This window comes from Hyla sarda, chromosome 12, assembly GCF_029499605.1.
Source record: "Hyla sarda isolate aHylSar1 chromosome 12, aHylSar1.hap1, whole genome shotgun sequence".
Classification (NCBI taxonomy): domain Eukaryota; kingdom Metazoa; phylum Chordata; class Amphibia; order Anura; family Hylidae; genus Hyla; species Hyla sarda.
The window spans coordinates 34,733,710-34,748,851 of NC_079200.1; the positions used below are offsets into that span (position 1 = coordinate 34,733,710).

Consider the following 15,142-nt stretch of genomic DNA (forward strand, 5'->3'; position numbering starts at 1 on the left):
TTATGGGCCTCTGACTGTTCTGGGGGTTGGGTGGGTGGGGCTCATGGGATTTGCAGGTTTCAATGTTTATTGTTTCATATGCACCCATGTGACCGTTCTTGTAAATTCCCCTTTGTAGCTGTGGCCTGTGGATTTCTAGTTGCCCCACCCCCCCCCCCCCCCCCCCCCCCCCCCGGCCTATTGCCACCCTTTCTGTGTCAGAACCACGCCCATCCTTTGATTCCTTTCCTCTTCCCCTCCTCCCCCGTTTTCTTTTGGCTGCCCTCATAAGCATTCCTTAGTCTACGCCACTATACGTAAGTACCAACCGTCTGTTGTCTGTCTGCAGGAGACGCACCTCACAACTACAACTGTCCGCTGGCTTTCCAGGCCCTGGGTGCAGTGGACCATACATGCATGCCATACTTCACCTTCCAGAGGTGTCTCCCTTATGGTTCACAAATCTTTGAGATGGGAAGTGCGTCATACACAGGTAGACCCAGAGGGCCCTTTTGTATTTATTTATTCTCTCATAGATAACTCTCCATATGTCCTTTTGGCTATTTATGCCCCTCCTCCGGGCTCTCTTACAGTTTTGCATCAAGCGGCTGTTTTTGCTGCCTCTGTACCTGGGGCTCGGGTCATCTGTATGGGCGACTTTAATAGTGTTTTGGACCCGTCTCTTGACAGACGGGGAGTGGACTCCCCTTCTACCCCTTCACCCACCCCTTTACATGCCTTGATTCGAGAGCTGGATTGGAGAGACGTTTACAGGCACTTATACCCTGGTGCCCACACATATTCATGCCACACGGCTGGCTACAATTCCTTATCACGTATTGACATGATGTTTGCTAACGATGCCCTGTTTCCTATGGTACAGGACATCGCTTATGTGACTGGAGGGGTGTCTGATCACTCCCCGCTCCTATTGACCACGTTTGTCCCTCAGCTCTCGAACTTCCGTAGCTGGAGGCTGAACCCTTACTGGCTTGTCCCTACTGGGCCCACATGATGGCATCCCCATACAACTGACAATGTTTCTGACCGACCATAGGGACACACCTGATCATCAGCAATCTCCTATATAAAGCGGGAGGCGGTGAGAGAGCAGTGTGTACCTCATATCGTCCCATTTCCTTGCTAAACTTGGATTACAAGCTTCTCACTAAAATGTTGGCTATACAGCTTAACCGTGTTATTTTAGACAATATTCAAGTGGATCAATCCGGATTCATGCCTGGTCGTTCTACCTCTGACAATATCCGTAGGGTCCAAGTGCTCACTCAGATTGGCGTTACGGGTAATATGGATTGGGCACTGGCCTCTTTGGATACGGCCAAGGCTTTCGACTCTGTTGAATGGCCGTGTCTTACGGAGGTTCTTCGGAGGTTTGGGCCCAACTTTATTAGATGGATCTCACTTCTCTATAGGTCACCCAGGGCTCGTATGTCTATTAATGGAGGGTTCTCCTCTTACTTACCTCTTGGCAGGGGCAGGCGGCAGGGCTGCCCTATCTCTCCCTTGTTGTTTGCCATTGAGCCACTGGCTCTGCAGATCCGACAACATCCGGTCTATGCCGGTATTGCTGTAGGCTCCAGGGAGGATAGGGTAGGCCTGTACGCTGACGATATGATTCTTTTTATGTCTGCTCCCGAGACGACCCTGGGTTTGGGTGTGGCCCTTATAGATCGATTTGGCGTATACTCTGGCCTCAAGATTAACTGGGGTAAGTCCGTTTATATGCCATTTCGTGAGATGTCGGGTGTTTCTACTGTCCTCGGCCTTAAGGTGGTTTCCTCGTTCAAATATCTGGGTATCATTGTGAATAGACACTTTGGGGATGACTTCCATTCGAACATCTCTCCTCTGCTCCCCTATATCAGGGATAAGTTGAGAGTGTGGGAGTCTTTGCCGCTTTCTGTGGCGGGACGTATCAACCTTATTAAGATGGTAGTCCTCCCCAAGTGCCTTTATCTGTTGGAGCACGCCTCCTCGCCTATCCCCCTGTCTTACTTTAAGCAACTACACTCTCTGCTCTCCCTTTGTTTGGGGGTCCAACCACTCCAAACTCAGATTATCCACTCTACAGAGGTCTAGGGGACAGGGTGGTATGTTATATTATGTTGCAGTTATATTACTTGGCGGGTCAGCTTAGATACTTACGTGACTGGGTATCTTCTTCCTCCCTGCCTAATAGTGAACACCACTTAGCCCACTACCTACAACTAACATCTGTGGCCAGTTTTGGAGGGCGGACCGGGCCTGGGTGGTCGGTGGCTCCCATTACATAGGCTGGCTCGCCGGGTCTGGTCTGTCACCAAACGACTACTTGATTACACCGACGTGATGTTGGACTGTCAATTGTGGCATGACCCTCTGTTGCCGCACTTTTCGGCCCATCTAGACCCTCAATTTTGGATGACTCATGGAGTTTATGGCATTGGTGACGTTTCTGACAGTACTGACTTTAGGGACTTCCAATACTTCTTAGATGTGAAATCTGTACCCCGTCACTCCTTCTATCGTTATCTCCAGCTCAGGCACGCCTTTTCCACACAATTTCCGAGACCCTCTGCACCGTTCTCTCGCTTCCCGATTATAGGAGTGTTTAACACACAGGGTCCTAGAGGCCTCATCTCAGCACTTTACACCGCACTACTGAATGCCAGGATGGCCTGTTGAGGTGAAGTGGAAAACATATATCACTGACCTGACTGACGAGGAGTGGGATGATGCCCTCTCTTCCCACTTATATGTTTCTCCTTCTATAAATAACTGCCTCATCCAGTTGTACATAATTCACCAATCATATCTCACTCCCGTTCGTTTGGTTAGGATGGGCAGACGTCCTGATTCCTCTTGTCATAGGTGCGGTGACCCTGATTCTGATGTTATGCATATTATGTGGTCCTGTAGATACATTAGCTCCTTCTGGACTGAGGTAGTTCAATTCATTGCCTTATTGCTGTTGCGCCAGATTCCCCTGGCGCCCAAATACTGCCTTCTTGGTCTTTTTGATGACGAGCAGTGGTCCCCTACCGAACTGATATTCCTTAGGGAGGTCTTGTTCCTTGCCCGTAAGACCATAGCCTTGCGATGGATGGATCCTAGAGTGCCTACCTTGGCGAGCTGGAAGGTTCTTGTGAACACTACGGTGAATTACAAATATATAGTGTACAAAAATCGGAAAAACCCTGCTAAATTTTATAGAATCTGGTCTACCTGGTGTCTACCTCTCCGCATGCACAGTACACCATATCACGTTTTTTGGCTACCAGAGATCAACGTACCACGCATTCTTAGACATTACTCTTAACTCTTCACTTCCCCTCCTCCCCCCCTCTCTCTTCTATTTTTTGCTTTTCCTACACTTTAGTTTCCATGGACCAGTGGTCGTTGTCTGTCATGTGCGTCTCTGTTAGTCTTTGTTAGTCCTTGTCTCGTTTTCCCCTGTATCGTTATCTTTCCCGTTGTATGGTTCCCACCTCTGGTGGTTGGTTTTATCTGTATTGTTTTTAGTGAAGGATGTTGTGTTGCTAATGTATCTGCATGCTAAACCACTAAACTGTTCATTGACTCCTGTGCTGAGAAAGACCTCATCACTACATTGGTTCTATGTTACATGCTGTATTTTATTGTCTACTCATTTTGTATGCATTTACATCGCAATAAAGTAAGTTTAAAAAAAAATGTATAACAATGTTGTATTCAAAATGATTGTAGTTATGCTGTCAGAAAACTAACAAATATTAAATATGCTGACCCTGCAACAAAAATTACACATTGAGGTAATTGATATTATAAAAGGTATATACATATATATATATATATATATATATATATATATATATATATATATCTCATAAAAGCTTTGATCAATGACAAATGAGTGAATTCTAGCGGATTTTATTATCACAGAAAATGTTTACACTAAAAATGATAGGGAATGTTTTCACAATATACAGTAACAATTTTTACATGATAAATACCTACAATGCAATGTAGCAGGAGAAAGGATTTTTCATTTGAAAAGATAGACACCTCCTTCTACCAGGCCATATAGAGGTTGGCCACTGAGGGCAAGAACTTTGCCCCCAATAGACAGCCTTTGACCAGGAGAAGGAAGACTCCATCAAATGGGGAAAGTTATCTTTTAACAAAAAGTATGCGGTGCCGAAGGTTTATTCACAAATCACATCTAAGTACAGTAGAAGCTCCCAATAGCGGGCATTGATGGGGAATAAAAATAGTGTCTGCTATTGGGAAAAAAGGCCCAAAAATCTTTCTACATGACCGAATACTAAAATTACCTTAAAAAAAAAACACGATAAAAATCAATATTTCAGTAGAATCTCCCAGTGCCGTTTAATCATCCCTTATCAACCTCCTGTACCATTAACCCCCCCCTTTATGACCTGTGCCAAATCATTCCCCCCACCCCTTACCCCCCTGTGCCACATAATTTCCCCTTGATCCTACCCGTGCCGGAGGGGGGTAATTTGGTACAGGGGGGTAAAGTGGCACAGGGGGATAAAGGGGGATTAAATGTCAAAGGTAGGATGAAATGGCTCAGGGGATGATAAAGAGGGGGTGATGAATTTGCACAAAGGGTAATGAAGGGACAATGAACTAGCACAGGGGGGATCAAGGGGTAATGATGTGGCACAGGGGGTAATAAAGGGAGGGGGTGATGATTTGGCACAGGGGAATAAATTGGCACGGGGGGATTAGGGGGGAGCGAATGATTTGGCTAGCGGACATACAGAAGCAGGAGACCATTGTTTTAACAGAGGTCTTCTGCTTCTGTGCTGGAGCTGCAGCAGGGGCCAGGGCCCCCTGGGAGCCTGGGCCCCTTACGGATTTATTGGTTGTACCTCCCTGACGGCGGCCCTGTGTGGAAGGTAGGGCCGGCACATAAGCCTGGTTGGCCCCTATTGGGAGTGTTTTGTCCCCTATAAGGTGTGTCTGCGACTGCTATTGGGAGTGTCTCCAATTCAGAGGGTGCAAATACATTATGTCTTATGGAACTTTGTCGGGGAATTAAAAACTGTCCACTATTGGGAGGTGTACCCTATTGGGAGGGATATTTTACTGTAGTTGCTTTATCTGTATAAATGGTGCTGTAAGGCCATAATGGCCTTATCAAGGGGAATAAAGAAATATAGTGTTGCAACGTCACATGTCAGCCACCTATATACAGATTGCCACACATATTTTGTTTAAAAAAAAAAAAGGTGGGTGGATATGTCTATGATAATATATTTTAGTAGAACTGTAGTGTCCTATGACTAAGAATCCCTATGGATTTGAGACGAGTCAGGGAGTTTCATGATAAAAAAAAAATTTTAGGAACAAAAAAATCTTTTTTGCGCCCCCTTGTTGTTAATGGAAGATAAAAAAAGTTTTTACGTTTTATTGAAGTCAGTAGGTGGAGCACCTTGTTTATCAGATTTATGCAGCCCTATCTAAATGCAGCAAATGCATGATGACAGGGATCCTAAATAAATGCTTTCAGTTTTCTTTTTATGGCCAGACATCTGATAAAAACACTTAATCGCTGCAGACAACTAAAAGTCAGTGATTGGCTGTGTTCAGTATTGTCAAAATGCTGCCAAATACTGGTGGATATGTTCACTGGTGGGTTAACTCCACAGCTGCAACCTAAATAATGAATGGCACAATAGTAAATAAAGCATAGACTTGCCTAAAGAAAACTAGATTTTACAAATACTACATTTTACAAGACTATCATATTACCTATAAAATAATAAATACCATTTTTTTTTTTTTTGTTTATAAAAAGGGAAAGAATCCAGTGTCACACTGACAAACACCAAATGTTCACACTATAGGTGACGGGTATGTTATCTTCATGCAGATACTATCTTTGCCAAGTTTAGAGAATTAATAAGGAAATTAGCACTGTCACCATTATAGAACTCAGGAGGTATGACCTAGAAACTGGCAAAAAAAATAAAAAACTTACAATGCAATCTGTCTCTCTTTGTCACTAGTAATCTCAATGGGGAAGAACTAAATCATTGCAGAAATCTGTGTCAAATATTTCTGTTTAAAGGGCTTTTCATCACAAATAACCCTTTTCATATTGTGCACCCCATGGCTATCTGCTTTTTGCTCTAGGTCCTGATCCTAGCACCCCTCTCAAACAACAGTCCCTTTAACCCCTTAAGGACCAGGCCATTTACACCTTAAGGACCAGAGCGTTTTTTTCACATCTGACCACTGTCACTTTAAACATTAATAACTCTGGAATGCTTTTAGTTATCATTCTGATTCCGAGATTTTTTTCGTGACATAGTCTACTTTAACATAGTGGTAAAATTTTATGGTAACTTGCATCCTTTCTTGGTGAAAAATCCCCAAATTTTATGAAAAAAATGAAAATTTTGCATTTTTTCTAACTTTGAAGCTCTCTGCTTGTAAGGAAAATGGATATTCAAAATTATTATTTTTTGGTTCACATATACAATATGTCTACTTTATGTTTGCACCATAAAATGTATGAGTTTTTACTTTTGGAAGACACCAGAGGGCTTCAAAGTTCAGCAGCAATTTTCAAATTTTTCACTAAATTTTCAAACTCCCTATTTTTCAGTGACCAGTTCAGTATTGAAGTGGATTTGAAGGGTCTTCATCTTAGAAATACCCCACAAATGACCCCATTATAATAACTACACCCTCCAAAGTATTCAAAATGACATTTAGGTGTTTCACAGGAATAGCAGCAAAGTGAAGGAGAAAATTCAAAATCTTCATTTTTTTACACTCGCATGTTCTTGTAGACCCAATTTTTGCAAGGGGTAAAAGGAGAACATTTTTACTGGTATTTGTAACCCAATTTCTCTCGAGTAAGCACATACCTCATATGTCTATGTAAAGTGTTCGGCGGGCGCAGTAGAGGGCTCAGAAGGGAAGGAGCGACAAATGCTTTTTGGGGGGCATGTCACCTTTAGGAAGCCCTTAAAGGGGTGTTCCAGGATTTTTTTTATTTGACTATGCTACAGGGGCTGTAAAGTTAGTGTAGTTCATAATATAGTGTCTTTACCTGTGTGTGACGGTTTTCTCACAATTTTTCTGTGATTTTCACTCCAATATTTATTTTTACCAGCATACAAAATTACTGTTGTCTCAGATTTTTCCCAGGTTGCAGTGCGGCAAAGACCTGACTCACTAGTCAGCTGATGACAGGGAGCCTGTCTGCTTCAATGGGTGGAGGGATCGCTTGGTGGGAGAGAGAACAATCTGCAACAGCTGTAGGCACCCTGATTGAAAACCACACTGATTTGAATGGATGCAGCTCATTTATGTTTCAATGGGTGATGTGGGGGAGGGAGGAAGATGGAATTGTGGTATTTGTAGTAAAAAAAAAAAAAAAAAAAGTCAAACAGGAAATACCAGTTCACAAACAGCTAGCCACAGTGTTATGGTAATCTCACAACATAGCCATTTAGCCCCAAGACAAGCGCAGATCCTTCCTAATCATGTCCATTACTGTCTGCCAGGTACGTACTAAAATCACCTTATGGTGGATAACCCCTTTAAACTAAAAAATTTATAAATCCATATGAAATCTGAGACAGGTATACACATTATAGGAGCCCTATAACGACTTGATACAAAACACAAAATACAATTGCTTCATGATAGAAGAAATCTTCCTTCCCAACCCAACTATGGGAATCAGAATAAATCCCTGGATCAACGTTCTGTCCACATAAATCTAGTATCCATAACCTGTAATATTATATTTTTCCAAAAAACATCCAGGCCCCCTTCAACTTTATGGAGTCAGACATCACAACATCATGTGGCAGAGCGTTTCATAGTCTCACTACTCTTACAGTAAAGAATCCCAGTGTGTGATTATGGTGAAATCTTCTTTCCTCTAGACATAGAGGATGCCCCCATGTCATGGTTACCGGCCTAGGTATAAAAAGATCACTAGAAAGATCTCTGTACTGTCCCTTCATATATCTGTACACTGTGATCAGATCGCCCCTAAGACGTCTTTTCTCCAAACTAAACCCCAAGCTTGATAACCTGTCTTGGTCCTGTAATCCTCTCATACCATTATTATCTTTATCGTCCTTCTCTGCACCCTCTCCAATTCAGCCATGTCCTTCTTATTTACAGGGGCCCAAAATTCAATACAATACTCCATATGTGGTCTGACTAATGATTTATACAGAAGCAAAACTATGTCCCTTTCACAAGTCTCTATGCCTGTTTTGATACATCCCAAGACTTAGTTAGCCTTGGCAGTCGCTGCTTGGCACTGATTGCTAAAGTAGAGTTTACTGTCCACCAGTACCCAAAGTCCTTTTCAGTAGAAGTTTTACCTAATGTCTAATTATTAAGCACATAATTGTGCTTTTTTTTTTTACAACCCAATTGCACAACCTTTTATCCATACATTTATCCACATGAAACTTAATTTGCCATGTCTGTGCCCAAGTCTCTACCTTCCCCAGATCTATCTGTAATATCATGTTATTCTCCTCTGTGGTGATCATTTTACCCAATTTAGCACTAGTGACTGTCACCAAACAAGAGTAAGTTCCATTGATATCCACACACTCCTTCCTGTCACTGAGCCAGTTGCTAACCCATTTACATATATCCTTCCCTAGCCACAGCATACTCATTTTATTAAAGGGGTACTCCGGTGCTTAGACATCTTATCCCCTATCCAAAGGATAGGGGATAAGATTCCTGATCGCGGGAGTCCGGCCGCTGGGGACCCCTGTGATCTAGCACGCGGCACCCCGTTTGTAATCAGTCCCCGGATCGTGTTCGCTCCGGGACTGATTATCGGCGACTACAGGGCGGCGTGTGACCCCTGCCGCTGGGGACCCCTGTGATCTAGCACGCGGCACCCCGTTTGTAATCAGTCCCCGGAGCGAACACGCTCCGGGGACTGATTACAAACAGGGTGCCGCATGCAAGATCAATGGCGTCCCCAGCGGTGGGACTCCCACGATCAGGCATCTTATCCCCTATCCTTATCCTAGGGGATAAGACGTCTAAGCATCGGAGTACCCCGTTAACTAACCTTTTGTGTGGAACAGCATCAAATGCCTAAGAAAAGTCCAGATTTACAACAGCCACAGCTATCACTGCATAAGGACAAATCTGTCAATTATTGGCCGGTGCAGTGGCAGCAGTGAATCTTTTCTGGTCATGTGCTACCTGCTTTCAGGCGCAAGTTCTCTAAAACTACCATAGATGTCAGAGTACAGGGCAGACCACTGAAAACAGCATGCCTGTTTCTATATTATGCTGCCCTTTAAAGAACACTCTAAGCAAAACTCATATGCTGTCATCCTTAAAGGGGTACTCTGGTGAAAAACTTTTTTTTTTTTTTTTTTAAATCAACTGGTGCCAGAAAGTTAAACAGATTTGTAAATTACTTCTATTAAAAAAATCTTAATCCTTCCTGTAATTATTAGCTGCTGAATACTACAGAGGAAATTCTTTTCTTTTTGAAACACAGAACTGTCTGCTGACATCACGAGCACAGTGCTCTCTGCTGACATCTCTGTCCATTTTATGAACTGTCCAGAACAGCATATGTTTGCTATGGGGATTTCCTTTTACCCTGGACAGTTCCTAAAATGGACAGAGATGTCAGCAGAGAGCACTGTGCTCATGATGTCAGCAGACAGCTCTGTGTTTCAAACGGAAAAGAACTTCCACAGTAGTATTCAGCAGCTAATAAGTACAGGAAGGATAAAGATTTTTTAATAGAAGTAATTTACAAATCTGTTTAACTTTCTGGCACCAGTTGATTTAAAAAAAAAAAAAGTTTTTCACCGGAGTACCCCTTTAATTCAGGGTATGAGGTGGTAGGTGCCTAACAAGCATTCAAAGAAAACACCAAAGTTAGAAGCCCTGTGTCTAGAACAATCTAAATTGTTCTGCACAGTCACAAAATTAGCGCTGCTTGGAATGGGTGGTCATTTCTCACTGAAATTTGCCACAGAAATAAGTGTCAGTCCATTAACAAATTGGATTCCCCTGGTGGATTTCTCTGAAAGAATGACAGAGAATTCTTTTGTCAGAATCCAGATCTGTCTAGGGGTGTGCACGGAGCAGCAGAGTCCAACTGAAAACAATGGGATGCTACTGCAAGCAGAATTCCGCACGGTAGTGTGCATGTGTCCTTCAGGCTTGCTCTAGACACAGCATGGCTTCTAATTACATAAGAAAATCATGGACTAACCGAGAGTCTACTGACTCAAACTGACAACATCATAGATCACTAGGATGCTGTCAGTTTGGTTCATTAGACCTGCAGATGGGGCAGAAAATGTGACCATTATTAGACCAGTGGTTTGGATGGGACATTCATATTTTACCAGTGTGATTCCAACTTTTAACATTTTTACCTGAAGCGCAGTCATAAAACAAGACAAATGTGCAGACAAATCTTATTTTCGCTTACATCTGTTGCTGGTGGCAACATTTACATATGTATCAAATTCAAATAAAAGCCTTTTCAGAACATAACCAATATTTATGAGCAGATTTAATTGAGTCTTTTTTTCAAGAGGTTTTGTAGATAATTATACAAAAAATTTTTTTTAAATCTCCTCACCCAGAGCTCTGTAGTGTTGTACTATTGTAGCCTCTCTCCTAACCTCTACAAAACCAGCACAGTGGAAGTCCTGGCACAGCAGTCGCCGATATCCTGCTTGTGAGGAGATGTAGCTGACAAGCTGCCCGTTGATGGCTTTAGACACCATGCTCATGATGCTGATCTCTTCAACTGTAACACAGATAAAACACCGACAATTAAAGAAAATATAGTTAATTCACACAATAAAACATTGTGCAATCCTGTTTTCTTAGTAATGTTCACACTTCACAATTGTGTCTTTTTTTATGATTTCACTGATGTCAATATTATTTTATATTAATGTACAACTGCTTAAGTTAAGGATATCCAGGAAAATTCCATAGTTAAAAACATTTAATTTACGGTTCTTTTGCATACACTTAGAGAGGAATATATCATAACTGGCATTTTGTATGTCAGTGCATCAGAGCAAAATGCGCCAAGTTACTCAAGAGGTACAGTCTTTCATTGTCTGTGCCAGCTACCAAATGGATTAGACCCTGGCATAACTCACTCAAACTTCTGGTGTAGGCAGGACATCATCAGATTAATCAAAATCTATATAGAATAGTGGTGCAGTTGTCCCACTGCAATCAGAATGCTGCTTTCATTTTTCAGAGGCCTTTTTAAACTCTTAAGGACCACATTTTTTTTTTTTTTTCATTTTTGCACTTCACCTTCTTAAAATTATAACGCTTTCAAATTTTACAGACCCATATGAGGGCTTGTTTTTGGTGCCACCAATTGTACTTTATAATGACATCAATCATTTCATCACAAAATCTACAATTAAACCAAAAATAAAAAAAAAATCTTTGTGGGGCAAAACTGAAAAAAAATGCCATTTTTTTTTACTTTTGGGGGGCTACTGATTCTACACAGGGCACTTTTGGTAAAAATGACACCTAATCATTTTTCTGTAGGTCCATACGATTAAAATGATACATGACTTATATAGATTTTATTTTGTTTTACTTCTTTTAAAAAATTATAACTATTTGTCCGAAAATTTGCATGTTTAAAAATGTCCTTTTCTGACCCCTATAATTTTTTAATTTTTCCATATACAGGGATGTATGAGGGTTAATTTTTTGCACCATGATCTGCAGTTTTTATCAGTACCATTTTTGTTTTTACAGGACTTATGTTTTTTGTAAAAAATTTTAGGGTATACAAAGTGACCAAAAATACCCAATTTTGGACTTTGGAATATTTTTATGTGTATGTCATTGACCGTGAGGTTTAACTAACATTATATTTTTATAGTTTGGACATTTACGCACGCGACTGTACCACATTTGTTTATGTTTATTTTTTTTACATCACATTTATTAACTTTTTTTTTTACATTATTTTTTTCCCCATTGGGGACAATTACATGCATTCCTTAGATTGCATACACTGAACAATGCTATGCAATGTTATCTGTGCTCGATTGCTCCAGCCTGCAGTGCTTGGTTGGAGCATCGAGGCACAAATCAGACTGCGAGGAGGCAGGTAAGGGCCCTCCTGCCATCCTCTCAGCTGTTCAGGACGCCGCGGCAAATCCGAACAGCCCGCTGGAGCTAGCCAGGATGCCTTTTCTCCCGCTTTAGATGCCGCAATCAACTTTGATTGCGGTGTCTAAACGGTTAATACCGGACATCAGCCGCAGGTCCTAGTTGCTGATAGAAACTGGGACCCACCGAGTATGAAGCACGATCAGCTCCTGACCAAACTTCATATAACAGGATATATATATATATATATATATATATAAAACAATCTGATTTGTTGCTATTGGTAACTGCTCCACTCTTCTTCTACACAGGTTTTGATAAATCTCACCCCATGTTTCCCAGCTCAGTCCCATACATTTTTTTTTTTTTTTTTGAGTGGAGCAAAAGTGAAAAAAAATGTTTGCAAACATTTGTGACTTGTATTTAAAAAAAACTGCTGTACCAGCTTATACCATACCCCTATATTTTCAGAGGTCAATTGTAAAAAAAATTACTTGTTTTAACCCCTTAGAGGGGTACTCCACCCCTAGATATCTTATCCCGTATCCTTGGAAAGGGGATAAGATGTCAGATGGCCGCAGTCCCGCTACTGGGGACCCCCTGGATCGCCGCTGCGGCACCGCGCTATCATTACTGCACAGAGCAAGTTCGCTCTGTGCATAATGACGGGCGATACAGGGGACGGAGCAGCGTGACGTCATGGCTCCGCCCCTCATGACATCACAGCCCGCCCCCTTAATGCAAGTCTATGGCAGGCGGCGTGACGACCGCCACGCCCCCTCCCATAGACTTGTATTGAGGGGGCAGGTCGTGATGTAACGATGCTCCGGCCCCTGTATTGCCCGTCATTACGCGCAGAGCGAACTTGCTCTGTGCAGTAATGATAACGCGGTGTCGCAGCGGCGATCCCGGGGGTACCCAGCAGCGGGACCCCTGCGATCTGACATCTTATCCCCTATCCTTTGGATAGGGGATAAGATGTCTAGGAGCGGAGTACCCCTTTAAGGACACAGCCTATTTTGGCCTTGAGGACACAGGAAATCTTTTTTTGTTTGTTTTTTTCCTCCTTTCCTTCTAAGAACCATAACTTTTTTTCCAGCTACAGACTTATATGATGCTTGTTTTTTTTGTGACCAATTATTCTTTGTATTTGACATCTCTTATTTTACCATAAAATAAACACCACAACCAAAAAAGTATAATTCATGATGGGAACTTTTAAAGAAACCCACAATTTAGCAACCTTAGAGGGTTTAATTTTTACACAGAATACTTTATTGTAAAACTGACAAGTTCTATCTACTCTGTAGGTCAATACGACTAAAATAATACCCATCTTTACATGCTTTTCGATTAATGTGCTACATTTGGGGGAATGGAGCATGTGAGCGGACGTGCGGCCCACAGAAGCCGGCTTCTTACATGACAGTGGGCTCAGCCTATCACCGGCCGAGGCGGAACATCGCTGTGGCCGGTGATAGGCTGACGGCTGTCCGACGTTCACGTCCCCATCGTAAGGCCGACGTCAGAACACGCGTTAGTCTTAATTTTGTTTACCTTTTCCAGCCCGGGCATAGGGATGCCGCACAGTATAGTGTCAGCGTCGGCGGCCGCAACAAACAGGAGCACGAGGAGGGCAGCGCTTGCGGGTGACGTGAGTAGTACCCAGATGGGGACAGTGCAGCGTTGGGCTAATAATTAATTTTGGTTGGGGGGGGTGGAGAATACCGTTATATACCGTGGAACTGAAATTAGTTACAAAAATACCGCGATACACATATTTGGCAATAGCGTCCAGCCCTACTTGAATGAGGGTATTAGTTTGGAAGGTAAGGGGGCTTGCGGACAGGGTGAAGCGGTATTATTTGCCTACTAGAGGCAAACTTAATAAAGGATAAAATTCAGATTTTGCAGAGAGCCGGAGAGTTGCGTAAAAGTGGTCTCTAAACTGTAGCCTTCCAGATCTTGCAAAACTACAACTCCCAGCATGCCCCATCAGCAAACAGCATTCTCGGCATGCTGGGAGTTGTAGTTGCATACATCCAGCTGTTGCACTGCGGCAAATTTTCCGCCGCATCGCAAACTCCTAGCAGGAAACTAACCGTAAACCCCCGCCAGTGTGAATGTACCCTAAAAACACTACACTAACACATAATAAAGGGTAAAACACTACATATACACCCCCCTTACACGGTCCCCCCCAATAGAAATGAAAACATATTGTACGGCAGTGTTTCCAAAACGGAGCCTCCAGCTGTTGCAAAACAACAACTCAAAGCATTTCCGGACAGGCATTGACTGTCCAGGCTTGCTGGGAGATAAGCAACAGCACCCTGTTTGGAAATCACTGGTGCAGAATACCCCTATGTCCACCCCTATGCAATCCTTAATTTAGTCCTCAAATGTGCATGGTGCCCTCTCACTTCGGAGCCTTGTCATATTTCAAGGAAACAGTTTAGGGCCACATAAGGAGTATTTCTGTACTCGGGAGCAATTGCACTACAAATTTTTGGGGGGCTTTTTCTCCTTTTACCCGTTATGAAAAGGAAAAGTTGGGGTCTACACCAGCCTGTTAGTGTAAAAAAAAAAAAAAAAAATGCTGGTGTTGCCCCATACTTTTTATTTTCACAAGAGGTTAAAGGAAAAGACCACCAAAATTTGTAACGCAATTTCTCCTGACTACGGAAATACCCCATATGTGGGTGTAAAATGCTCTGCGGGCGCCAAACATGGCTCAGGAATAAGAGCGCACATGTACATTTGAGGGCTAAACTGGTGATTTGCACAGGGGTGGCTGATTTTACATACCGTATATACTCGAGTATAAGCCGACCCGAGTATAAGCCGAGACCCCTAATTTCAACCCAAAATCCCAGGAAAAGTTATTGACTCGAGTATAAGCCTAGGGTGGGAAATACCTCATCCCCCCCTGTCATCATCCAGACCCGTCATTAACATCCTCATCATCATCCCCTTGTCATCATCCCACACATCCCCCCTTCATCATCCCCTTATCATCCCA

The 15,142-nt window shown here is 42.6% G+C and overlaps 1 protein-coding gene across 2 annotated transcripts in view; it reads right to left on the bottom strand.

The window, feature by feature from the left end:
- The window catches only part of FBXO47 (F-box protein 47), a 179,375-nt gene that overhangs the window by 133,878 nt on the left and 30,355 nt on the right, over positions 1–15,142 (bottom strand). For both annotated transcript variants that reach the window (XM_056549141.1, XM_056549140.1), the window contains exon 3: positions 10,601–10,771. In XM_056549141.1, the coding sequence (XP_056405116.1) occupies positions 10,601–10,771 (171 nt within the window). The remainder of the gene's footprint in view (positions 1–10,600; positions 10,772–15,142) is intronic.